The sequence below is a fragment of the Bos grunniens genome, chromosome 22 (genome assembly GCF_055505025.1).
Source record: "Bos grunniens cultivar Pamir isolate PY7600 chromosome 22, Bosgru_T2T1.0, whole genome shotgun sequence".
NCBI classification, from domain to species: Eukaryota; Metazoa; Chordata; class Mammalia; order Artiodactyla; family Bovidae; genus Bos; species Bos grunniens.
This window is the reverse complement of record NC_141186.1, coordinates 53,682,486-53,709,466: the sequence shown is the minus strand read 5'-3', so window position 1 is coordinate 53,709,466 and position 26,981 is coordinate 53,682,486. Positions and strand designations below refer to the sequence as shown.

The 26,981-nt window shown below is 44.8% G+C and overlaps 1 protein-coding gene and 1 pseudogene across 3 annotated transcripts; one reads left to right on the top strand and one right to left on the bottom strand.

Moving 5' to 3' along the window:
- Positions 1-3,708: 3,708 nt before the first annotated feature.
- On the bottom strand, positions 3,709-24,067 carry XCR1 (X-C motif chemokine receptor 1). 2 transcript variants are annotated; one of them, XM_086368408.1, is made up of 2 exons: positions 23,906-24,067; positions 3,709-5,842 (listed from the first exon to the last, which is right to left on the bottom strand). In XM_086368408.1, the coding sequence occupies exon 2, from the start codon at positions 5,823-5,825 to the stop codon at positions 4,824-4,826; it is 1,002 nt and encodes a 333-aa protein (XP_086224534.1). In that variant the 5' UTR covers positions 5,826-5,842; positions 23,906-24,067; the 3' UTR covers positions 3,709-4,823. The 2 variants fall into 2 exon arrangements, with proteins under 2 accessions (XP_086224534.1, XP_086224533.1); XM_086368407.1 differs by lacking the exon at positions 23,906-24,067 and adding an exon at positions 10,240-10,350.
- Positions 23,751-26,233, top strand: LOC147348620 (nuclear pore complex protein Nup88 pseudogene; annotated as a pseudogene). The gene has a single exon (XR_015150808.1). The product of XR_015150808.1 is annotated as a nuclear pore complex protein Nup88 pseudogene (transcript).
- Positions 26,234-26,981: the final 748 nt, after the last annotated feature.

Here is a 26,981-nt window from a genome sequence, read left to right as displayed (position 1 = left end):
AGGATTTAGGATAACTTTCTTCCCCGTACCAAACGTCCCTCCAAATCTGTCAAATATATCCTATCAAGTTTTCAGGATGCCTGAAATTCCCAGCATTCCTTCTGATTGGAGGGTTGACCTCTGCTAGGTCCCTGTTCACGCACAGTGGGTCCTGAGACACACTGAAGATGGAAAACTCAAGTGCTAGGCCAGGGGAGAGATAGGGAGGGACAGAAAACTGAGGCTAGGAGCATTCAAAACAAATTTGGCCTCCTGGGCAATGTCACCTAAGGCCTGAGCGGAGCCAATTTCCTACCATCCTGACCCATACAGAGCTTGTTCCATGCTTTATCTCTAGTCCTCCTTCTGTATCACTCCATTCACCCAAGAACCTAACCCAGATCCCTCATAAACAGAGAGCTTTTAAAAATCTTAAATAATGGTATTTCCCTGGTGATCAGTGACTATAAATCCATGCTCCCAATGCAGGGGGCCCAGGTTTGATCTCTGGCAGGGGAACTAGATCCCACATACCACACTAAGAGTTTGTGTGCTGTAACTAATGATTCTGATTGCTGCAATGAAGATCAAAGACCCTGAGTGCTACAACTAAGATCCAGCACAGACAAGTAAATAAATAATAAAAGAATCTTAAATAATCATCTTGGGTAGAAATGAGGAGAACATAAACAGCCCAAGGTAAGTCAGTACATGCTAATCTTTTATTTGCATCCATGATACAGTGATGGTTTCTATATTTTATGAGATGATTTTTAAGAGTAATTCATATTTGTCCTGTCACAGGCAGGTTTCACAAATGAAAGCCATGCGTTCAACAAACCAGGCACTGTCTGGGCTGGTGAGCCCATTGGCTGGTGCCTGTTGTTGAGTGGAAGATGTAATGTAAGCAAGCGTAGGAAGAAGAAACAAAAGTGGAAAAAAGCTAAAAAGATGATCTCCTATCCACTTAACCAACCATAAACACTGCTGGGCACTGAGGGAGGTTCTAGATATGCACAATGGGGTTCGTGCCCTCAAGGAACCTCCACTCTGGCTGGGGTCACCTGGGGTCATCTGAGGTCCGGGGCTGCCCTGGGCTTGGAGGCATGTTCCTATTTAGAGATCAGCATGGTTTCTCTCTTGCTGATTTTGTCCGAGAGAGGGTGGAGGTGGAAATGCTGTGAGGAGTTTCTTCCCTTGGCGCTGTTGTGGGTTTTTAATGCTCCAGGAATGGCAGGAGGTCTACAGCCCTGAGTCCAGAGCATCTCTTTTTTGACTGGATAAGAAGGGACAGGCCCACAGTGGCCCAGCTCAGGTTCAATAGTGGTAGAGGGAGGGGAAAGGAGGAGCTTGTCGTCCATGAAGAGTGTGGCCAACGAACATGGAGTGTGGTCGCTGGGTTGCGGCTTGCAGGCTGCTTCCTTCAGCAGTCCAACCCAGGGTCCCTTTCTGGTAGGGTGGGTGCCCCTCCATCTTCCCATTCATTTCTCTCTCTCTGTGCCTCTTCCCTTGTATTCTCTAGGAGCTAGATTAGGAGAAGACTCTGGATTAAAGATTACCCTAGACTACTGGAGGGCCTAAAACATCACTAGAAATGCAGAGACAAACATGATCGTACTGATGAAGTGCTCCCAGGGATATGGCTGTATGTGTTGACTCAGAGAAGTATCTTGGGATATGAAGGAATGGGATGGGCTGAGGAGACCATGGAGTGAGGTTCTCAAAGGCCGTGCTCAGCGGTGACACAAGATCCCCAAGCCTGCCTTCTAAGAAGAGTGGGCTCAAAACCAGCTCTGATTTAGCAAAGTAGGTGGGTGATGGAGTCCTCTGCCCTTCTGCTCCCTGGGCTCAGTCCGCCCTCTGAACAGAATTTGAATACAGTTTTAACAACATCAGCTTGAAGGAGTGCGGGATGATGAGCCCGACCAGAAGCTCATAGGCTTAGCTCTGCCCCATAGCTATCTGCCTCCTTCCTCCGCTCTTCCTGTCTTCCACGGTGAGTGATGGCCACGCCAATCGATTAGCAAATCCATGGGAGTTCTGTTGTTTAACAACTGCACCAGCCAGCCCTCCCCAACCGATGCTACAGGCATCATTCTAAAAACTAGACCCTCACTCTTCCCCGGTCAGGTCAAACTCCTTCAAGACTGGCTGCCCAGGGGCAAAGAGATCATTGAAACTGGAGCAGGAACTTCAGGGGAAATGCTGTATAAACCCTCTAAGCTCTAGGTGAGGGCTCTACTGTTGTTTAGTTGCTATGTCATGTCCAACTCTGCGACCCTGTGGACTGTAGCCTGCCAGGCTCCTCTGTCCATGGGATTACCCAGGCAAGAATACTGGAGTGAGTTGTCATTTCCTTCTACATGAGATCTTCCTGACCCAGGGATCAAACCTGTGTCTCCTGCGTTGGCAGGCAGATTCAACAAGCATGTGTTGAATGCCTGCTGAGTGCAAAGTCTTGCTCAGGGGACTGTGGAAGTCTCTGGAATTCCCATTTTCAAGGAGTTGCAGCCAAATGTTCTTAACTGGGGTGCATGTCAGAATCACCTAGGGAGCTTTTCCAAACGCCCTACTCCAGAGTGAATCAGGCTCACAGATTGGGATCAGGTCTGTGGGGTAGCGGAAAGCTTAGAGGGTGGTTTTCATCTACGTCCTTTGATGTGAAGCTCTGGGATATTGTAAGAAATAGGCAGTGTACCACTAAATAAAAAGGATGGGCAAGGTAAGCCACTGCCACAGAGAGAGAGAGACGCAGTGTGCTCTGAGAGTGGAGACTAGCAAAGAAAAGTTAGTATTGGTAAAGAAGCAGGCTGGGGCAAACAGGGTGGAATGTGTCACGTGGTCCTGGCTCCCCCACAAGCACATCAGAACACGGGCGGCAGCTGTTACTTTTCTCTGCACCCAGTACAGTGACAGGACACTGGGGCCCTGCTTGGCAGGTGCAGGCCCAAGTTCCCACCATCTGGGAGTTTCCAGTGTGATGGGGCAGGGAGAGCAGACATCCGTGGGTGCAACTACAACACACTGGAAGGGGACAAATGCTATTTCAGAGGGACAGGCAGGGTGCCTCGACACCACAGAGACTGTTCTCCTAATGTACGGATTGCAGATGCCTTACCGAGGGTGCTGGTGTTTCAGATAGGGCCTGCCGGTTAAGGAGTAGAAGGCCCAGCATGACAGAGGACCAGAGGAGACTGGGAGAAGGGTGTTTGGGAAAGGACCAATGTGGTCTTTTGTGATTGGGTTCTAGGCTGCTTGGGGGGTGAAGATTTATGTTGGATCAAAATTGGATGTGAGAGCTGGACCATAAAAAAGGCTGAAAGCCGAAGAACTGATACTTTCCAACTGTGGCTCTGGAGAAGACTCTTGAGAGTCCCTCGGATTTCAAGGAAATCAAACCAGTCAATCCTAAAGGAAATCAACCCTGAATATTCCCTGGAAGGGCTGATGCTGAAGCTGAAGCTCAGATACTCTGGCCACCTGATGCAAAGAGCTGACTCATTGGAAAAGACCCTGATGCTGGGAAAGACTGAGGACAGAAGGAGAAGGGGGTGACAGAGGACAAGATGGTTGGATGGCATCACCGACTCAATGAACTTGAGTCTGAACAAATTCCAAGAAGTAGTGAAGGAGAGGGAAGCCTGGTGTGCTGTAATCCATGGGGTTGCAGAGTCAGACACAACTTAGCGACTGAACGACCACAAAAATTAGAAAGAATGGAAAAGTTAGTTGACACCAGATTGAAGGGGTCTTTATTTACATGCAAATAAAGTCTATGGTATTTGGGCTTTATCTGAACCTAACGTGAGGGTTTTGAAGTGCTGTGATATCAATGCAGAGGACACTTGGTGGGGAAAGAAATGAGCAGCAGGAAGATGCTGAGGATGTGAGGCTGTTTGGGGAGGAAGCCACAGGCATGTGAGAGATACTGGGAAGGTAACATCAACAGGACCTGGCCGTGGGCGTGGAGGGAAAGGAAATGCAGGGCTCCAAGATAACCCGGCTTGTGGAGAAAGCTGGCACCATCAACCAGGAGCAGGAGAACACTCTAGGTGGAACGTGATGGATCGGAAGCGTCAGTTCAACATCGACTTGGAGAGGAGGAGGTGCTGGAGGAATCTTCACCCTGGATGCCTTCAGCAAGGTGGGTGTCCAGTCATCTGGGCCCTCAGGGCTCGACTGTTGGCACCTGGAGGGTAGTATCTGCATCTCATTTCTCTTTATAGCTTCCACATAAACGCCTGTAGAAGGTGGCACTTACTGCATTCATTCTTTCAATAAAAGATTTACAGACTAAATATGCAAGTAGCCAGTTCATGTGCCGGACGCTGGAGCTATGGTACAGGGCACATCTCTGGTCCAGCTGTGGGAATTCAGAATCCATGTTTCACTCTGACTGTGCTTGTTTGCAGGTGTGATCACTTCTGCTCTGCAGACAGCCCCATCCAGAGCCACCACCTCCAACACCGGGGGACAATCCTACAGTCAGGGAGGGAACACCATCTTGCCAGCAGCCTAGAGCTGCACAACTGAATTCCAGACCCTCGTCAAGTCCTGAAGGACGCTTCTTTCCCAGAAGCCTTTCACATTTGAGAGTCTCCTGACCTCATCAAGGCTGAGAAATCCATGTTTGAATGAAGGAATAAAGGAGAAAAGATTTCCTCAAAATCTAAGAAGCATTTTTCTGGATGGCAATGTAAAATTTCCAGGTGGGGAACTTTTCTGCAGAAGAGGGGGCCCGTAGGACCCCCTGGTGTAACATACTGCTGTCATCCACCAGCCGCAGCTGTAGCGTTTCCCAGCCTGGTGCCCTCCATCTCCTTCCTGCCCCACCAAACTCCCCTTCAATAGAAGGAGATGCCCTCGTAGGTGAAGGCACCTGGGGGGTGAGGTGACGGAGGGAGGCTGGGCGCCTGCTGCCGGCACAGCCAGAAGCGCCGGAGCAGACTTTTGAGGTGCCTGCGGAACTTGACCCCGACGAAGACGTAGAGCACGGGGTTGAAGCAGCAGTGGGAGAAGGCCACGTTGCGGCAGATGAGCAGGGCGTAATCCAACTGCTGGCTGACCTCGCAGCTCTGAATGACCCCCAGTTTCAACAGTGTCTGCAGGAACAGGATCAGGTTGTAGGGAGCCCAGCTGAGGAAGTATGCCGCCACGATGGTGAAGATGAGCCTCACCGTGCGGTGGCGCCGTTTGGACCGTGAGCGGAACAGGGTCCTGAGGATCTCCACGTAGCAGAACAGGATGACCCCCACGGACAGCAGGAAGATGACATTGTGCTGGTAGACGGAGGCGAGGAACCCCTCGAGTTCCGAATAGTCACAGCCCGAAGGGAACACCTTGTGGAAGATGGCATCAGGGATAGAGGACAGGATGCTAGCTGCCCACACGGCGGCCGTCACCAGCACACGGCGCTGGAGGGTGTGGACACGCAGGGACGAGATGGGACTCACCACCGACAGGTAGCGATGGATGGTCATGATGGTCAGAAAGGAGATGCTGCTGTAGAGGCTGATGGAGAAGACCATGTTGAGGAGCTTGCACAGGAGGTCTCCCAGCACCCAGCCCCAGTGGTACCCCAAGATCCACACAGGCAACAGGCAGGAGAACACCAGGTCTGAGAGGCACAGGTTGAGGATGAAAACGTTGGTGAGGGACTCCAGGCTCTCATACTTCACCAAGACCCACAGCACCAGGCTGTTGCCCACCAGGCTGAGAAAGAACACCAGGCAGTACAGGATGGTGGTGCTGACAGTGGCGAAGACAAAGGTCCTCTTCTCACACAGAAAGCTCTGAGGATCATACTCATAAAAGGTGGTGGACTCCGGGATGTCTGAGGGCTCCATCTAGACGCTGAGAGCATCTGAAGTGATAGAGACATGGAGTTCAAAGCCATGTGGTTAGGCTAGAGAGCAACAGGACCCAAGGTACAAAAAGATGTGATCCATGGCCCAGCTACTGGTTGGTGAACTTTATAATGGAATTAGGAACTTTTCAGTAGCACTAAGGTAGACCAGTGTCCCAGGAGGTGTAACAGAAAGACAGTGGAACTGGATATCAAAGTTCATGAACCACAGCACGCCAGGCCTCGCTGTCCATTACCAACTCCTGGAGTTTACCCAAACTCATGTCCATTGAGTTGGTGATGCCACCTAACCATCTCATCCTCTGTCATCCCCTTCTCCTCCCGCCTTCAATCTTTCCCAACATCAGGGTCTTTTCAAATGAGTCAGCTCTTCACATCAGGTGGCCAAAATATTGGAGAAAAACCTGAGATCAAATGTAGGGCCCAAAATTGTGTTCTTAGACAAGCTTTTTAACCTTTCTGAACCTTAGGTCCTTATCTTCAAAGCAGGGCTAATGATCCCAGCGTCATCCCTTCATTTATTAATACCTAGTGAGCATTTACCAATCCTACTTGCCTTCCTGTCTCCTCTCCCTCTGTCCCTCCCTTCCTTTCCTTCCTCACTCCCAGAAAGTATAGGAATCCTGACAGCAGGATTGTTTCAGGACACTTGCAGTCTCTTGGAACCAGTCAAAAAAGAAGAGAGACAAATGAAGCAAACATCTGTTTCATGTAAATCTAATTATGAAATAATCTCAAGACTTCAATGAATGTTGAGAATCTGGGAGATCAGATCCCCACTAACACAGGATTAACTCCCAAAGCAGAAAGCTTCATCATCCAGGAGCTTGGTTTATAGAATATCTTATGAGCAAGTAGAAATAACCTATGTCCATTAGAAGGTGAGTGGCTAGGAAAACATAAAGGCAAATTGACTCAGTCCTCTGGGTTAGTGAGATTTTAGAAACAGTGAGACTAGAAAGCCAAGGAGACAGGAAAAGGGGTTGAAGAGCTGGCAATTTCACTGAGAGAGGCAGATGAAGCTGCAGGGCCTCAGAGGAGGATGGGAGACCTGGATGAAGCAGCTACGTGAAACAGAGCGCACTGTAAGAGTTCTCTGCGTCCACTCTGAGCCAGGCCCCGTGCTGACTCGCAGTGCTCATCTGCTCCCTTCATCCTGCAGCGCTCTCTCATGAGATGGGACCATTTCCACTTTACAGAAGAGGAAACCAGCTCAGACTGGTAAAACGAACTGCTCAATGTTATAAAGCCAGGAAACAGCCAGGAAGGCCAACACTAGAACCCAGACTTTATGTCCTTGTATTTTGAGGAGAAGAAATGGAGGAATAGTTTACCAGTTTCCAGTTTGGGATAGGAGGACTAATAAGGAGGGGAGGGAGTCTCCAAATTTATCCTATTTTAGGTAGGTAAGTCAATTTGCCTCTTGAAACACAAAAGTGAAGATAACTGAAAATATTAAGATGGTTGTTTTGTTTTGTATTCTTTTACTATATAGGGGGATACAGATAGTTCTGCATGTTTACTGTCCACTTCTGGTTCTTATTTTCAAAGTACTTATGGCTTTTATTTATTTCTCTACTTGAGATAATACTGTTTTCCTTATGGATTTTAAGAGCCCTTTACTTAAACTGGTCAACCCATTCTGCTTTTAATCATGTCTCATGGTCTTATTTTTTTGACATTTAGAAATTGAGTGCTTACATTTTAAAGAAGAGTTTATCTGACTCAATACAACAGCCCATAATGATCAGTGACACACAGCAGGCACCATGATAGATGTTGGATTTTAGGATGTGAACATAATAGTTTCTATCTATAAGAAGTTTACAGTTTCCTGACAAGTTGAAGTGGAGATATTTTGGGAGTGGAGTTTGTTAAGCACACTTCCTGTCATACAAAGCCCAAACTGGTTATTTGGGAAAAGTTTTAAAAGAGGTACTAAAACATAGAAAAAGTAAGAAAATTCCAGAAAAACATCTGCTTCACTGACTATACTAAAGCCTTTGACTGTGTGGATCACAACAAACTGTGGAACATTCTTAAAGAGATGGGAATATCAGACCACCTTACCTACCTCCTGAGAAATCTGTATGCAGGTCAAGAAGCAACAGTTAGAACCGGACATGGAACAATGGACTGTTCCAAATTGGAAAAGGAGTATGTCAAGGCTGTATATTGTTTATATACAAGGCTGTATGTTGCTTATTTAACTTATGTGCAGGGCATATCGTGTGAAATGGCTGACTGGATGAAGTTCAAGCTGGAATCAAGATTGCCGGGAGAAATATAACCTCAGATATGCAGATGACACCACTCTAATGGCAGAAAGTGACGAGGAACTAAAGAGTCTCTTGATGAAGGTGAAACAGGAGAGGGAAAAAGCCGGTTTGAAATCCCATATTCAAAAAACTAAGATCATGGCACCTGGACCCATCACTTCATGGCAAATAGAAGTGGAAATAATGGAAAGTGACAGATTTTATTTTCTTGGGCTCCAAAATCACTGCAGATGGTGACTGCAGACATGAAATTAAAAGACACTTACTCCTTGGGAAGGAAAGTTATGACCAACGTAGAGAGCATATTAAAAAGCAGAGATATTACTTTGTCAACAAAGGTCCATACAGTCAAAGATATGGTTATTCCAGTAGTCATGTATGGATGTGAGAGTTGGACTATAAAGAAAGCTGAGTGCCAAAGAATTGATGCTTTTGAACTGTGGTGTTGGAGAAGACTCTTGAGAGTTTCTTGGACTGCAAGGAGATCCAACCAGTCCATCCTAAAGGAAATCAGTCCCGAATATTCATTGCAAGGACTGGTGCTGGAGCAGAAACGCCAATACTTTGGGCACCTGATGTGAAGAACAGACTCGTTGGCAAAGACTCTGATGCTGGGAAAGATTGGAGGCAGGAGGAGAAGGGGACAACAAAGGATGAGATGGTTGGATGGCATCACCAACTCAATGGACATGAGTTTGAGCAAGTTCTAAGAACTGGTGGTGGACAGGGAAGCCTGGAGTACAGCAGTCCATGGGGTGGCAAAGAGTTGGACATAACTGAGCGACTGAACTGAACTGAAAACTCTAGCTAGACTGAGAACAAAAAGAGAGAACATGAATTGTCAATAGCGGGTATGAAAGAGTGGTTATTGCTACAGGTCTTACAAACTTTAAAATAATAACAAAGAAATATTATGATCAATTTTAACCAATTCAAAAACATATATGAAATAGAAAGATTTCTTTAAAAATTCAACCTACCAGAACTGACATGAAATGATATGACATAATCCTTTATTACAGAAACTTTGTCAACTCTAAAAAACTAAGAAACTATTCTACAAAGAAGACTCCAGAACCAGATTTTTCTAGTGCATTCTGTCAAACATATCAGGAAGAAATAACACTGATCTTATACAAACTACCTGAAATACAGGATGGAGTAGTTCTCCAATTGTTTTATGAGACCAACATAACCTTGATACCAAAACCAGATAAAAACTACAGTAAAAGAAAACTATAGACCAGTAGACCAATATTTCTCATGAAGACAGACATAAAAATCCTTAACCAAATATTAGCAAATCAAATCCAGCAATATATTTTAAAAGGTTAATACATCATGACCAAGTGTTTATCCCAAAAGTATGAAGTTGGTTTAACATTTGAAAATCAATCAATTTAAGTGACCATACTAAGACAAAACTATATGATCCTTTTTGACAAATACAGAAGAGCATTTGACAAAACTCAACAACAATTCATGATATAAACTCAGCAAACTAGAAATTAAAGGGATATCAGGCACCTACAAAAACAAATCATTCCATGTTTTGTCAGTTATTAATACGTTTACTCAAGTTTTCAGAGGTGCTCTTGGTCTGGGCATGGTGGGCCTTGGGCACGGAAAGGAGAATGGTGCCAAACCCCAGGCTTCTCAGAGTTTCATCCTAGGGGTTCCCTTTGCATGTCCTTGCCCTCCCACCTTGAGATCTCCGAAGTCCACTTCAATTCTAACAGAGTAACTTTAGCTTTCTGGTCCACAGAATAATTTGGATTGAGAAATACAGCTCTAAATTATTCAAACACTAATAATAACAATGCCTTACTTAAAGATTTATAACCAAACACCTCCCCTTTCTTTAGCACAAGAAAAAGGATTATGTATGACAGTCCTACTCAAAGCATGTTCTACTGACACGCTTTGCAGCACTGCAGATTTTTGGGAAAACCCAGATTCAGGGAACCAGAGCCTCTGGATGGAGGGCTCAGGAATCTGCGTTATTTAGCTGGTCTCCAGGTGCTTCTGATACCTACTCAGTATTTAAGAATTCCAGCTATCAGCTATTAAAAGTAGAGGAAAACATACGTTTGAAAGGGTTGTAAAGGAACTCACCTATATGTGCACCTCTGTACAAGCGCCTTCAGGCAGAAATGGTGCTTCTCTGTTCCTTATTTTGCACAAAGAAACTGAGACACCCTCTCAGTGGGCTAGAGGAAGGCGGTGGTGGCATTCAATTGCTAAGTCACATCCAACTCTTTGCGACCCAATAGACTGCAAGACACCAAGCTTCCCTGTCCTTCACTACCTCTTGGAGTTTGTTCAAACTCATGTCCATTCAGTGGGTGATGCTATCCAACCATCTCAACATTAGGCTCTTTCCCAGAAGCAGAATCTTTTTCAATGAGTCTTTTCCTAAGTTGTTGACTTAGGTGTCATTTGAGCCCCTCAGTGCCACCAAGGACAGATAAAGTAATTTTGCAGTTAGGGATCTTAAAAGATAATGTGTTTTTTAAAGTGGTATTTTAAATTTTATCAAAAACTATATGTGGGACTTCCTTAGTGGTCCAGTGTTTAAGAATCCACCCGCCAATGCAGGGGACACAGGTTCGATCCCTGGTCCAAGAAGAAATTCCACATGCCACAGAGCCGCTAAGCCCATATACCACAATTACTGAGCCCGAATCCCGCAACTAATGAGCCCATGGCTCCAGAACAACTGAAGCCATCGCATCCTGGAGCCTGTGCTCTGCAACAGGAGAAGCCACCGCAATGAGAGGCCTGTGCACTGCAGCGAAGAGCCGTCCCCACTTGCCACAACTAGAGAAAGCCCGCACTCAGCAACGGTGATTCACTGCGGCCAAAAATAACTGAAAATAGCTACATGTTTTAAAGTAATGTATAAATACCAGTAGTGCATGACTATTATTATTTTAAATTGAAATAATTCATGTAACATAAAATTTACCATTTTAAACTGCACGATTCAGTGGTTTTTGGCATATTCAGTGTTGTACACAGCCATTACTACCCAATTCAGAACATTTCCATCACCCTCAAAAGAAATTCATGCTTGTTTGCCAGTAGTCAATCTTACTCCCTAGTTCCCTCCATCTCTTGGCAACCACTGGTCTACTTTCTGTCTCTATGGTTTGCCTATTCTAGAAATTTCATGTGAGTTGAACCATATAATATGTGATCCTTTTTGTGTCTGGATACTTTTACTCGGCACAATATTTTCAGGGTTCATCCATGTTGCAGCATGTGTCAGTACTTCATTCCTCCTTATGGATGAATAATATTCCACTGTATGGATAAACCACATTTCAACCAGCTGTCAACTGAATGACATTTGGATTGTTTCCACTCTTTGGATGTGATGAATAAGGCTGCTCTGAACATTCATTTGTAAGTTTCTGTATGCATATAATTTTTTTCAATTCTCTTGGGTATTTACCTAGGAGCAGGATTGTTTGATTGTTTGAGGAACTGATAAATCGTCTTCCACAGAGCTGCTTCAAATTTTTTTTCCCAACAATAATGTATGAAGGCTCAAATTTTGTAGTCTTTCTCTGCAAAAACATGATCCTATCATGTACACTGATTTATCCTTTTTCCATTCAACGCAGCAGCATGAAAGTCTCTCCAAGCCTATCCTATTCTTTTCAATGGCTAGAAAGTGTTCCACTGCATTATGGTGTTAGGGTTTGCTTCTTTTCCTTTCAACGAACATCCATCTTGCATTCAATTTTTAAAATTATCAGAATGCTGCAAGGATTATAATACATATACTTTAATGTACTGGTATTGAATTTCTGTAGGATGGATTACTAGAAGCGATGCATTTCTGGATCATAGAGAATGTGCATTTTACATTTTGGCAAGTATTGTTAAAGTGCTGTACTCAATATGCCAGCATATTTGGAAAACTCAGCAGTGGCCACAGGACTGGAAAAGGTCAGTTTTCATTCCAACCCCAAGGAAAGGCAATGCCAAAGAATGTTCAAACTACTGCACAATTGCATACATCTTACATGCTAGCAAAGTAATGCTCAAAATTCTCCAAGCCAGGCTTTAGCAATACATGAACCATGAACTTCCAGACATTCCAGCTAGATTTAGAAAAGGCAGAGGAACAAGAGACCAATTTGCAAACATCCGTTGGATCATCGAAAAAGCAAGAGAGTTCCAGAAAAACATCTACTTCTGCTTTATTGACTATTCCAAATCCTTTGACTGTGTGGATCACAATAAACTGTGGAAAGTCCTTAAAGAGATGGGAATATCAGACCACCTGACCTGCCTCTTGAGAAATCTGTATGCAGATCAGGAAGCAACACTTAGAATCAGACATGGAACAACAGATTGGTTGCAAATTGGGAAAGGAGTACGTCAAGGCTGTATATGGTAACCCTGCTTGTTTAACTTCTATGCAGAGTACACGTGAAATGCCAGGCTGGATGAAGTTTAAGCTGGAATCAAGATTTCTGGGAGAAATATCAATAACCTCAGATATACAGATGACACCATATTTATGGCAGAAAGCAAAGAACTAAAGAGTCTCTTGATGAAAGTGAAAGAGGAGAGTGAAAAAGTTGGCTTAAAACTCAACATTCAGAAAACTAAGATCATGGCATCTGGTCCCATCACTTCATGGCAAATAGAAGGGGAAACAGTGTAAGCAATTACAGATTTTATTTTCTCAGACTCCAAAATCACTGTAGATGGTGATTGCAGCCATGAAATTAAAAGATGCTTGCTCCTTGGAAGAAAAGTTATGACCAATCTAGTCAGCATATTAAAAAGCAGAGACATTACTTTGCCAACAAAGGTCCTTCTAGTCAGAGTTATGGTTTTTCCAGTAGTCATGAATGGATGTGAGAGTTGGACTATAAAGAAAGCTGAGCACTGAAGAATTGATGTTTTTGAACTGTGGTGTTGGAGAAGACTCTTGAGAGTCCCTTGGACCGCAAGGAGATCCAACCAGTCAATCCTAAAGAAAATCAGCCGTGAATATTCATTGGAAGGACTGATGCTGAAGCTGAAACTCCAATACTTTGGTCACCTGATGCAAAGAACTGACTCATTTGAAAAGACCCTGATGCTGGGAAAGATTGAAGGCAAGAGGAGAAGGGGATGACAGAGGATGAGATGGTTGGATGGCATCACTGACTCGATGGACATGAGTTTGAGTAAGCTCTGGGAGATGGTGATGGCCAGGGAAGCCTGGCGTGCTGCAGTCCATGGACTTGGAAAGAGTCGGACAAAACTGAGAGACTGAAGTGAACTGAAGTGTTGCCAAAATACTATTTATGTCCTCTAAAATGGTTGTATTTATTTACATTTCCACAATAGTGTACACCTAGTCAAAATCAGGTGTTAGTAACTTTAAAAAGTTTTGTCAGTCTGAAAGGATACTTGTAATATTATGTTGTTTTGATTCAAATTTTGTTGTTTTGAATTAGGAATTTTCTCTACAAATTTACTCTCCCAATTGTGTGTGAGTGTGTGTGTATGCATGTCTGTAATAACTGCTCTTTGCCAAGGTAGGTAATTAATGAAAGGACTCATACAGCAAGTGTTTAACAAATGTCTGTTCCCTAAATATGAAGACAAAATTTGAAAGTATCATTTCACATTTCCTCACATTTGGTTTCATTATGAAAGAATTTCATGCTCTCGCCTTAAACAGAAAGTTCTAAAACACTGGCTGGGCTGGACACAGATGGAATTGAGCTTCAGCCTCATACAGACTCAACATACAGAGGGGGAAGTTCAGTTCTGGGTGAGGCACAAAGTATTTAGAGGTCTGGTTATCATAGTTAAGGTCTGGATCCCTCTGTGGGGAAGTGGGATTCAGGGCCGAGATCAGCATCAGAGGTCTCTGGCATCAGCATCAGAGTGCAGCTCTTGGTGGGAATGAATTGCTTTTAATAAGAGAACTGCTGACTCTAGATCCCCAGGGTCTCATGACCTAATTGGACCAAATCCAGGGAGAGGGATAGTTGTTTTGGTCTCAGCCCCATGCACATGAGAGCAGGCAGAGGGACATGAAAGGTCTTGCACTTTTAGGAGCCCTTAGAGAGAGCATCCTGGCTTCACTGGGATTCATAGGGCCCAGAAGGCAAGAGGCCAACAGCACTCAGAGGCCCCCCACCTCTCTGCTGGAACATCTAGCCTCTGGCTGAGGTGGCTCCAATGGAGAGACTGGAGCTAGCATTTGATCTGGGCAGAGGAATGATGGAGCTAGCTCACCACCCTGCATTTTATTTTTAGGACTTTTGTGAACTGGCTGCTGTCACATTGGTGGCTTGAAATCAACCATGGTGGAAGTATTGACACCTTAGAATCTTGTCAGTGAGTTCAGTTGATCAGTCATGTCCGATTCTTTTCAAACCCATGGACTGCAGCATGCCACACCTCTCTGTCCATCACCAACTCCTGGAGTTTACCCAAACTCATGTCCATTGAGTCGGTGATGCCATCCAACCATCTCATCCTCTGTCGACCCCTTCTCCTCCCACCTTCAATCTTTCCCAGCATCAGGGTCTTTTCAAATGAGTCAGTTCTTTGCATCAGGTGGCCAAAGTTTTGGGGTTTCAGCTTCAGCATCAGTCCTTCCAATGAATATTCAGGACTGATTTCCTTTAGATTGGACTAGTTGGATCTCCTTGAGGTCCAAGGAACTCTCTAGTCTTCTCCAACACCACAGTTCAAAAGCATCAATTCTTTGGCACTCAACTTTCTTTATAGTCCAACTCTCACATCCATATGTGACTACTGGAAAAACCATAGCTTTGATTAGAAGGACCTTTGTTGGCAAAGTAATGTCTCTGCTTTTTAATATGCTGTCTAGGTTGGTTATAACTTTTCTTCCAAAGAGCAAGCATCTTTTAATTTCATAGCTGCAGTCACCACCTGCAGTGATTTTGGAGCCCCCCAAAATTAAGTCTCTCACTGTTTCCACTGTTTCCCCATTTATTTGCCATGAAGTGATGGGACCAGATGCCATGATCTTAGTTTTCTGAATGTTGAATTTTAAGGCAACTTTTTCACTCTCCTCTTTCACTTTCATCAAGAGGCTCTTTAGTTCCTCTTCACTTTCTGCCATAAGGGTAGTGTCATCTGCATATCTGAAGTTATTGATATTTCTCCCGGCAATCTTGATTCCAGCTTGTGCTTCTTCCAGCCTGGAATTTCTCATGATGTACTCTGCATAGAAGTTAAATAAGCAGGGTGACAATATACAGCCTTGACGTACTCCTTTCCCTATTTGGAAGCAGTCTGTTGTTCCATGTCCAGTTCTAACTGTTGCTTCCTGACCTGCATACAGATTTCTCAAGAGGCAGGTCAGGTGGTCTGATATTCCCATCTCTTTAATGATTTCCCACAGTTTGTTGTGATCCATACAGTCAAAAGATTTGGCAATGTCAATAAAGCAGAAGTAGATGCTTTTCTGGAATGCTCTTGCTTTTTCAACGATCCAACAGATGTTGGCAAATTGATCTCTGGTTCCTCTGCCTCTTCTAAATCCAGCTTGAACATCTGCAAGTTCACGGTTCATGTGAACTTGTGGAAGCCTGGACTGGAGAATTTTGAGCATTACTTTACCAGCGTGTGAGATAAGTGAAATTGTGCAGTAGTTTGAACATTCCTTGGCATTGCCTTTCTTTGGGATTGGAATGAAAACTGACCTTTTCCAGTCCTGTGGCCACTGCTGAGTTTTCCAAATTTGCTGGCATATTGAGTGCAGCACTTTCACAGCATCATCTTTTAGGATTTGAAATAGCTCAACTGGAATTCCATCACTTCCACTAGCTTTGTTCGTAGTGATGCTCCCTAAGGCCCACTTGATTTCACATTCCAGGATGTCTAGCTCTAGGTGAGTGATCACACCATCGTGATTATCTGGGTCGTGAAGATCTTTTTTGTATAGTTCTTCTGTGTATTCTTGCCACCTCTTCTTAATATCTTCTGCTTCTGTTAGGTCCATACCATTTCTGTCCTTTATTGAAGCCATCTTTGCATGAAATTTTCCCTTGGTATCTCTGATTTTCTTGAAAACATCTCTAGTCTTTCCCATTCTATTGTTTTCCTCTATGTCTTTGCATTGATCACTGAGGAAGGCTTTCTTATCTCTTCTTGCTATTCTTTGGAACTCTGCATTCAAATGAGTATATCTTTCCTTTTCCCCATTGCCTTTCTCTTTTCTTTTTACAACTATTTGTAAGGCCTCCTCAGACAACCATTTTGCCTTTTTTGCATTTCTTTTTCTTGGGGATGGTCTTGGTCCCTGCCTCCTGTACAAGGTCATGATCCTCCTTACATAGTTCTCCAGGCACTCTATCAGATCTAATCCCTTGAATCTATTCGTCGCTTCTACTGTATAAACATAAGGGATTTGATTTAGGTCATACCTGAATGGTCTATTGGTTTTCCCTACTTTCATCAATTTAAGTCTGAGTTTGGCAATAAGGAGTTCATTATCTGAGCCACAGTCAGCTCCTGGTCTTGTTTTTGCTGACTGTATAGAGCTTCTCCATCTTTGGCTGCAAAGAGTATAATCAATCTGATTTCGGTGTTGACCATCTGGTGATGTCTGGTGCGGAGTCTTCTCTTGTGTTGTTGGAAGAGGGTGTTTGCTATGACCAATGCGTTCTCTTGGCAAAACTCTATTAGCCTTTGCCCTGCTTCAGTCTGTACTCCAAGGCCAAATTTCCCTGTTACTCCAGGTGTTTGTGGTCATGTATGGATGTCAGAGTTGGACTGTGAAGAAGGCTGAGCGCCAAAGAATTGATGTTTTTGAACTGTAGTGTTGGAGAAGACTCTCGAGAGTCCCTTGGACTGCAAGGAGATCCAACCAGTCCATTCTGAAGGAGATCATCCCTGGATTTCTTTGGAGGGAATGATGCTGAAGCTGAAACTCCAGTACTCCAGTACTTCGCCACCTCACGTGAAGAGTTGACTCATTGGAAAAGACTCTGATGCTGGGAGGGATTGGGGGCAGGAGGAGAAGGGGACGACAGAGGATGAGATGGCTGGATGGCATTACTGACTCGATGGATGTGAGTCTGGGTGAACTCTGGGAGTTGGTGATGGACAGGGAGGCCTGGCGTGCTGCGATTCATGGGGTCGCAAAGAGTCGGACATGACTGAGTGACTGAACTGAACTGAAAATGAAAAGGACATCTTTTTGGGGTGTTAGTTCTAGTAGGTCTTGTAGATCATAGAACCATCCAACTTTAGCTTCTTCAGCGTTACTGGTCAGGGCATAGAGTTGGATTACTGTGATATTGAATAGTTTGCCTTGGAAACGAACAGAGATCATTCTGTCATTTCTGAGATTGCATTCAAGTACTGCTTTTTGGACTCTCTTGTTGACTATGATGGCTACTCCATTTCTCCTAAGGGATTCCTGCCCACAGTAGTAGGTATAATGGCCACCTGAGTTAAATTCACCCATTCCATCCATTTTAGTTCGCTGATTCCTAAAATGTCAATGTTTGCTCTTGCCAGCTCCTGTTTGACCACTTCCAATTTGCCTTGATTCATGGACCTAACATTCCAGGTTCCTATGCAATACTGCTCTTTACAGCATTGGACTTTGCTTCCATCACCAGTCACATCCACAACTGGGTGTTGTTTTTGCCTTGGCTCCGTCTCTTCATTCTTTCTGGAGTTATTTCTCCACTGATCTCCAGTAGCATATTGCGCACATACTGACTGGGGGAGTTCACCTTTCAGTGTCATATCTTTTTGCCTTTTTATACTGTTAATGAGGTTCTCAAGGCAAGAATACTGAAGTAGTTTGCCATTTCCTTCTCCAGTGGACCACGTTTTGTTAGAACTCTCCACCATGACCCGTCAGTCTTAGGAGGCCCTACACGGCATGGCTCATAGTTTCATTGAGTTAGACAAGGTTGTGGTCCATGTGATTGGATTGGTTAGTTTTCTATGATTGTGGTTTTCAGTCTGTCTGCCCTCTGATGGAGAAGGATAAGAGGCTTATGGAAGCTTCCTGATGGGAGAGACTGACTGAGGGGGAAACTGGAAAATGGAATCTGGAAGTCAATGCAAATCAGGGCTTTACCCTCTGGAGAGCTGGTTGTTACAATTTACCAGGCCACCTGGATTGAAGGTTATCATTTTCCTAGAATTGCTCCTGAGATAATGTCCCAAGTTCCTATTCTTGCTGGTGTAGTGGTATCATTCAGGATTCCAGGAAGGGACAGATGGTCCTTTCAAGAGGGTGACTGAGGATAATGCAAAGAATGGACTTTCACAAAGGCATGGACAGGGTGTGGGATGCAGGCAGAGATGGGGAGGTGTCCCTGGACCAGTGAGGGCAGGCAGTGGCTACTGAGCCCAGGCCTAGGGAAGAAAAAGCCACTGGAGGACCTGGTGAGATGGGCTCTTGGAGAAGGTTGCTAGACATCAGCCATGGCCTGGAAGGATGGATGTAAGGCACTCAGTTAAGAGCCTTAGATGGCCTGACCCTGGCCAGCTCGTGGGATGCACGCTTCCCTTGTCCGCTGCACTCGGTGGCCACACACGTTACTTCCGCTCCCCTCCCCCCAGTTCATTACTCCTCCTTGGCTCAGATTTCACCCTCCTGAACAGGTCAGACTCTCTTGACTGTGTTCTTTTGCACCTTGTCATTCTCCAAAACTGTTCTCTGCTTATGCTCACTGTGCTTATTATTTTTAATCCAATAATGATTCATTTAACAATTAAAATACCAGCAGCTCACATTTCCTGGCACTTCCCACATGCCAGGCACTGGGTTATGGCTGTATTTGAGAAGGCAGGCGCCATGTCTCTGCCTTGATCACTGCTCTGTCTCTCCATTGCCCAGGACACAGCCTGGAACACAGTATGAGCTAGACCAACATGGGGAGTAAAAATCCCCTCAGTACGCGCAGCAAGTGTTTCCTAGCTCTTCTGTAGTAGGGACATTAAATATGGCTGCAAATGTTTTTCCAGTCTTTCCATTGAGAGGCAGGGTCTAACTCCATTCTTCTTGAATGTGGGCTGGTCTTGGTGACTTGCTTGATGGATAGAATTTGGTGGACGTGAGATTCTGGGACTCCTAGGTCATAAGAAGCCGAGCAGCCTTCAGCTGGGTCCCTACCGTTCTCATTGATAGCCCTGAACCACCATTTATGAAGTCCAGCTCCATGAGGCCACCACACTGGTGAGGCTGCATGTGGGGCAGCTGATCTTGCCCAGTCCAGCTTTCTAGCCTCCTCTACTGGAACCAGACCTGGTGGGGAAGCTTGGAGCAATCCATCTTCTAGCTCAGTGGCATGAGGGGACCCCCACTGATGCCACTTGAAAAAGAATTACCCAGCTGAGTGCTGCTCAAGCTTCCAAGTCACAATTTGTGAGACACAATAAAATGGCTCTTATTTTAGGCCTCTGTATTGGAGGGTGCCTCATTACAGAGCAAGAGTCAGAACTTGTAATATTGGTTTCGGGGAAATCCCTGCATCGATTTTCCATTCCACCTTCGCCCATCCCACGCTCTACATGCCCCCTGACGACTATCACCATCCGGAGTTTTACTAACTCTCCAGAAACTAACCTTTGATGTGGCTTTAACAGAGGTGCCTACTTGATTGAGCTTCCATTTGAACATGGCTGGGAAATCCCCTGAGAGCAGGTCTGGCTGTTTAGTAGGTAGTGAAGAGCGCTGAGTTGGTCTGGGTCAAGGGCCAAATTTTCCCGCTGACCCCTTCAACCTTTTGTGATGGTGAAGTCACCAACTCCCGGGGAGAGGCCCTTTCCTTGGAGGTCCACTCTGTTCACCCACAGGCCTGGGTGGACGGTTTTCACACTGAGAGTTGGGGAAATCAGCCACTGGCGAGGGCTGCCCTGCTTTCACTGAGGACTTGCTCCCCAGCCAGGACTGTCCTGGGTACAGCAAACTCCACTGGCATCACCAGGACTCATCGTCAAGGAGCTTCCGAGGGCCCCATGGCTGCGGTTAGAGGACTGAAACCCAGGGTGTGCTCAGAAGGTGTGAAGGGTTCTGGATGGAGCCGTTTGGACGTGTCTGGCAGCACCACAGACTAAAGAGACATTTGAAGAGCGGGAGACCTCTTGACCTTCTCCAGGGACTCTGGAAGGGGCCGCTTGGGATGTCCCTGGGGCTTTGCAAGCCCATCCTGAGCCTCAAGGGCTCCCTCTTCTCACTTGCTTCACTGCTCCTCAAGTACATGGGTTGGTGGGTGAGGTGGGGACCCTTCTCCTGGCAGAAGTAGCCAGGGTCTGGAGAAGACTGGGGACAGGAGGTGTCTGTGATGCAGTGAGACAGGCGCATCAGGGCTGGACCTCACGGAGCCTCAGCCCCTCTGTGATGCTCTTGGCCACTGTCGTTTTTGCACCATGTGGGGCTCATGAGGACAGGGGATCCCCAGGTCCTGCCTACAGACCAACAGAAACAAGGGCTTCAGGTGAGGCCTGGGCCTCTGCATTCGTGACAAGTCTGGGGGTTCATAAGGAAGCTAGGCAGTGTAGAGATTAATACCACAGGCTCTAGAGTTGGGCTGCAGGGGTTCATAGGTGGACTCCAGGATTCAGTGCCCATTTAATAATTCTGGCGCCTCAGTTTCCAACATGAATTGCAGATAATTACAATTATCTGCAACATCAATTGCAGATAATTACAACCTCACTGGCTTGTTAAGAGGATCGAACAAAGCGGATGAGTTAGGTATGAGGATAACCCCCAGTGAGTGCTCTATAACTGTGAGCTCCAGCTCCCCAGAGAGTGGCAAGAGACGAAATGCAGAGAGCTGTACCTTCAGTACATGGTCAGAGCTCAATAAATGTTGGCTGAATGGAGGACAAGAGCAGGACACAGCCAGCCACACCACTGGCACAACCATGCCATGAACATTAATTTTCATAACAGCCTCTGGCATTGTTCTAGGGGCTGGTGGCTCACAAAGGAATAAATCATTCTCTGCCCTTCAGATGCTCACAGGCTCACAAAGGTGGAAACGGGTGGTAGAAGGCAATGTGTTAAGTGCAGTGTGAGGGAAAGGCTCTGGGCATGCCAGCCTTGGAGAGGTGAGGAAGGCTTCCTAGAGGAGGTGATGTCAAAGGTAGATCTGAAGGATGAGTAGGAGTTACGCAGGGAAAGGTGGCTAAATGTCAGGTGTGGGGGAACACTTATGCAATGGGGCACATTCTGAGCCTCCTAATGATTCACACCGAGAGAGGTGTGTGGTGGAAGTGGCAGACTGCTAGGGTTTGAGGCTGGAAAGATGAGCAGCATCAGAGGCTTGGGTTGATTTGGGTTGCCCGACGCCTGCAGGTCTGACTAGCTCATCTCACGCACTGCACGTCCTTATCACGAAGGTTGTCTTGTGTATCACTGAATAACACTTCCCTGGATCAGTCAGTTAGCACCCTACTTCAGCATCCAGAATATAAAAAGTCACTGAGGTCCAAATCCCTGCCCAGCCACTCTCAAGTAGACGAGTGTCAAATATTAATAATTTGGAGTCCATGTTTCAAAACCACCACATGGAGATTTGGGGACAAGTTCCTGAAGGAGAGTACATGGGCTAAGTCTTGAAAGGTAGGAGTAGGAGTGAAGGGAGAGAGCAGAGGAGGAAGGATGTGCCACTCGGGGACCAGCAAGTGTAAACACAGGGGACAGGAAGTCTCCAGGCTGGGTCAGAGGACTCTACTTAAAGCTCAAGAGGGGAAGATATGTGCTAAGAGGGTGGTGAGAGATGAGCAGGAGGGAGAGACAAAGGCCCTCGGGTGCTAAGCTCAGGAGTCTAGAATTCATCCTGAATGGAGAACTAGCAAAGGGTTTTAAGCAGAGGAGTAAGGTGATCACTGGATTCACTAGGATGGTCTTGGCTGTAAATGACAAAACACAGGGCCAAAGAGGCTTAAGTGGTGGCAGCTATTGATTTCCCATAGGGAGGTAATGCTAGGGTTGGTGTAGTACTTTGGCAATGTCATCAAAAACCATGGCCCCTTCTACCTCATGTACTAGCCTCAGTGCCTCTGTAATATCATTCCCTCATGCCTGCAAGATGCCTGCTATGGTACCAAGTATCACAGCTTTGTACAGCATTGAGGGCAGGAAATAAGGAAACATGTTTAAACAACCAGCTTTTCACTGGGGGCAATTTTGTGATGTCTGGTGGCCATTTTTGGTCATCTTAGCTTGGGGAAGCTACTGACATCTGGCAGGTAGAGGCCAGGGATACGGACAAACAGGACAAACTCCTACAAAAGAAAATTAACAAAATAGCGATTGTGTCAAGGTTGAAAAACCCTGGTCTACACTGATTGAGTGCCTCCCTCACTGGACCTCTGGAACTAACAGCCTGCCCAAAGATTCAGTTTCTGAGGGACCTGAGACACTGCCAGATATATCTGTGTATTATAAAGCTACAACCATGTAAATTTTTAGATAGATTGAAATATAAGAAACAAAAATTAAACAACCTGCAAGACAGAAATAGTTATCAGATGGGGAATGAACATACTTATATATGTACATATACTACATATAAACACAAATACAATATACATATAGTTTTCATTACATGTCATTTGAGAAGGGCATTATTATCGCTCAGACATTGAATTGGTTTGCAGGACATAGCTTTCTCTCTTCTCAATACATCTTTAGTTCCTGGAATTTCTATTCCATTGTAGTCAGTGTAGTGTCTTCTTTCCTTTCGATTTTCCAAAGCAGAATTTGTCGGACTGGCCTTGTTGAGATGGGGGCAGAGATGGTGGGAAGGGAGAAGAGGCTGACCAGGAAGGCAGGTGCTGCCAACATAAAAGAAATTCAGCTTGCCTACAGGCAACCCAGAACCTGAAATACCTCTATTTCCGCTGGAGGGTTCTGGTTTGACCTAATTTTTTCAGAGATATGATGCTGATTTGGTGGGTTTTTTTTTTCTTCCTAAACAGCTTCCTTTTCCTGTTTTTTTGTTTTTAAATCATGGTCCCTGCCATTAGCTTTGTTTTTTGAAAATGAGAATTTGAGCTGCACTGGTTAGGTGTGGGTATAAGTATGCCACGGGCATGTGTGTGGGCTTGCGTATGTGTGGTTGTGTGCTCCTGTGTGTGTATGGTGGGGTGGTTCATATAGATTTCCATATCAACACAACTTAGCTGACAAAGTTCTGGGCTCCCTCAATGATAAAGATGGGTCTCCTTTCAACCCATCCTCACTATGTAATCAACAATTGAAAATAATATAATAAAAAATAGTAAACCCACATACTGTGCCTAAAAATCTTCAACAAGTGAATTACCAGAAAATAAAGAGCACCCTTTTCAATAATCCAAGGATCAAAGAGGACTTAAGAGGAATTTAAAAAAAAAACGATGAATGGGATAAAAATGAAAACACAACACCAAATTTTGTGGGACACAGTTAAAAGCAGCACCAAGAGGGAAATTTTTAGCACTAAGAAAGAGAAAATATCTCACATAAATAATCTAAGCACTTAAGAACCTAAAGAGACACAAACTCAAGTAGAAGGACGGGAAAAACGAAGAGAACTGATAAAATTGCAAACATAAAACCAACAGAGAAACGAAACAAAAAAAGTATGTTCTTTGAAAAGATCAATAAAAGTGGTATGCCTCTAGAAAGACTAACAAAAAAAAACACGGGGCCGAGGCAGTGGACGGCTGGAGCGGATTGGCTGCGCGCTCAGCGGCGAGGCCACGGAGAGCTGTGGGCTCAAGATGGCGGCGCCGAAGGCCGCCCCGGGGACGGTGAGCTGCGGCCTACCTGGCTGCCCAACCACGCCGTGTTCTTGCGGCTCCGAGAGGGACGGAAAAACCAGAGCTCAGCTGAAACCGAGAAGCCAGCTTCATCATTGCCTTCGTCGCCGCCACTGCCTCCTCAGCTGTTGATGAGAAAGCTGGTCTTGGGCCTCGCAGAGAGCTCTTTCTGTGGGGCGCAGAAGACAGCGCCTTCTTAGTCATGCGCCTTCTGGGCCCCAGCTGCGCCGGTGAGGAGCCCTCCCTCTCGCAGTACCAGAGATGGCTTTGCATAAATGCACCCCTGTTTGAAATCTATCAAGCCTTGTTAAGCCCAGCACAACATCATGTAGCATCATGTAGGAATAAAAGGACTTACATTAGAATTACCTAAAAGATGGGGAAAGAATTCTGAATTTGAAGGTGGAAAATCAGCAGTGAATTGTAGCACGACTCCTGTTGCTGAGAGATTTTTCACCAGTTCAACCTCTCTGACTCTGAAGCATGCTGCCTGGTATCCGAGAGAGTTGCTAGATACTCAAATTGTGCCGTTAACGTCAGACAACGTCATAAGAATTTACCCTTTGCGTGAGCCCCAGACACCGACTAAGGTCATCGTACTTTCAGAAGCAGAAGAGGAAAGTCTTATACTCAACAAAGGAAGGGCCTACACAGCATCTCTGGAGGAGACAGCAGTTGCATTTGACTTTGGGCCATTGTCAGCAGTCCCAAAGCACATATTTGGATGAAAAGGCAAAGAAGAAGTAGTGGCTACTCCCTGTACATCTTATATGAAAATGAGGAGACTTTCCTTACGTTTGTTAGTCTGTTGCACAGCCCTGGGAGTGTGGGTAAGCTATTCGGCCCGTTGCCCATGCATCCTGCTGTTGAAGATAACTATGGCTACCATGCTTGTGCTGTGCTTTGCTTACCATGTGTCGCCAACATCCTGGTGATTACTACTGAGTCAGGAATGCTTCATCACTGCGTTGTGCTGGAGGGGGAAGAAGAAGATGACCACACATCAGAAAAGTCCTGGGATTCCGGGGCTGACCTCATTCCATCACTGTATGTGTTTGTGTTGAGTTGGAGCTTGCTCTGAAACTGGCATCTGGAGAGGATGAGCCCTTTGATTCTGACTTTTCTTGTCCAATGAAACTTCATAGAGATCCCAAGTGTCCCTTAAGATTCCACTGTACTCATTAAGCTGCTGTACATAGTGTTGGGCTACCTTGGATTCATAAACTTCACAAGTTTCTTGGATCAGATGAAGAAGACAAGGACAGTTTACAGGAACTGGCTACAGAACAGAAGTGCTTTGTACAGCACATTCTTTGTAGGAAGCCACTGCCATGCAGTCAGCCAGCTCCTTTTCAAGGATTCTGGATCATCCCTGACATCCTGGGGCCAACAATGATCTGCATCACCAGTACCTATGAATACCTCCTCAGGCCTTTACTAAGCACAGTCCATCTAGCGTCTCCTCCCCTGCTTTGTACCCGAGAAGATGTTGAAATGGCAGAGTCTCCCCTCCGTATTCTGGCTGAAACCCCAGATTCCTTTGAAAAGCATATTAGAAGCATTTGCAACGTAGTGTTGCAAATCCAGCATTTTTGAAATCATCTGAAAAAGATACGGCTCCTCCTCCCAAAGAATGTCTTCAGCTCATCAGCAGAGCCACCCAGGTGTTCAGGGAATACTACATTCTTAAACAGGACCCGGCAAATGAGGAGATTCAGCGGAGGGTCAAATTGTTGTGTGACTAAAAAAGAAACAATTAGAAGATCTCAATTACTGTTGAGAGGAGAGGAAGAGTCTACGGGAAATGGCTGAGCGCTTAGCTGACAAATATGAGGAAGCCAAGGAAAAACAAGAAGACATCATGAACAGAATGAAAAAAGTACTTCACAGTTTTCAGTTTCAGCTCCCAGTTCTCTCTGACAGTGAGAGAGACACGAAGAAAGAATTATAGCGATACTCATCAACTTCGTCATTTGGGCAATGCTGTCAAATGGGTTACTATGAAAAAAGACTATCAACAACGAAAGATGGAAAAGGTACTGAGTCCTCAAAAGCCCACCATTACTCTCAGCACCTACCAGTGGAAATGCATTCAGTCCATCCTGAAGGAGAAGGGTGAGCACATAAGAGAAATGGTGAAGCAAATTAATGGCATCCGAAATCATGTAAACTTCTGAACCACCAAGAACAGACTCACATCTGAGTTAACACACATGAAGGCTTAATCTCACTGTAAAATGAACACGTAGCACTAATATATAAAGAGGCAGGTGCCTTGTTAGTGCAGTAGGTAGTGCGTCAATCTCATAATTTATAAAGAGGCATTCTGGATGAACTTTGGTGTGATTGTACATTACTTTTTATACTCTTATATAATTAATTGAATAAATGCTTGTATTTAAAAAAGAGGAAGACAGATTATTAAACACTAATAACAGGAAGGAAACTGTGTGTCACTACACATTCTGCAGACATCAAAGGTAATAATCAAATCATATGAACATCTATAACTTAGATGAAGTACATAAATTCCTCAAAATACAGATTATCTCAACATACTCAATATAAAATAAATAACTTGAATAGCCCTTCAAGGAAATTGAAGTCACAATTTAAAGACTTTTGAGAAAGAAATTTCCAGATAATTTGACTGGAGGATTCTTTCAAATGTTTAAAGAAGAATTATCACCCATTCTACATAATCTTTTACAGAAAGTAGAAGAAGAGACAACACTTCACACCTCACTTTGTGAGACCAGTATTACCCTACTACCAAAACTGGATAAAGATGATACCAAAAAGTACATAGTATAACCATGGATCAATATCCTTCACAAATACAAATAAAAAAACCTTTAATAAATATTAGCAAACAGAATACAGGATTTATTCCAGAGATGCAAGGCTGGTTTGATACTTAAAGTATCAATGAAATTCACTGTATTAAAAGGCTAAAGAAGAAAACCACATAATCAATCAATACAGAAAAATCATTTGAAAAAATTCAACTATTTATGATAACACTTAAAAAAAATAAGGGAGGCGGGGAACTTCCTCAATTTGATAAAAAAAAAAAGTACCTA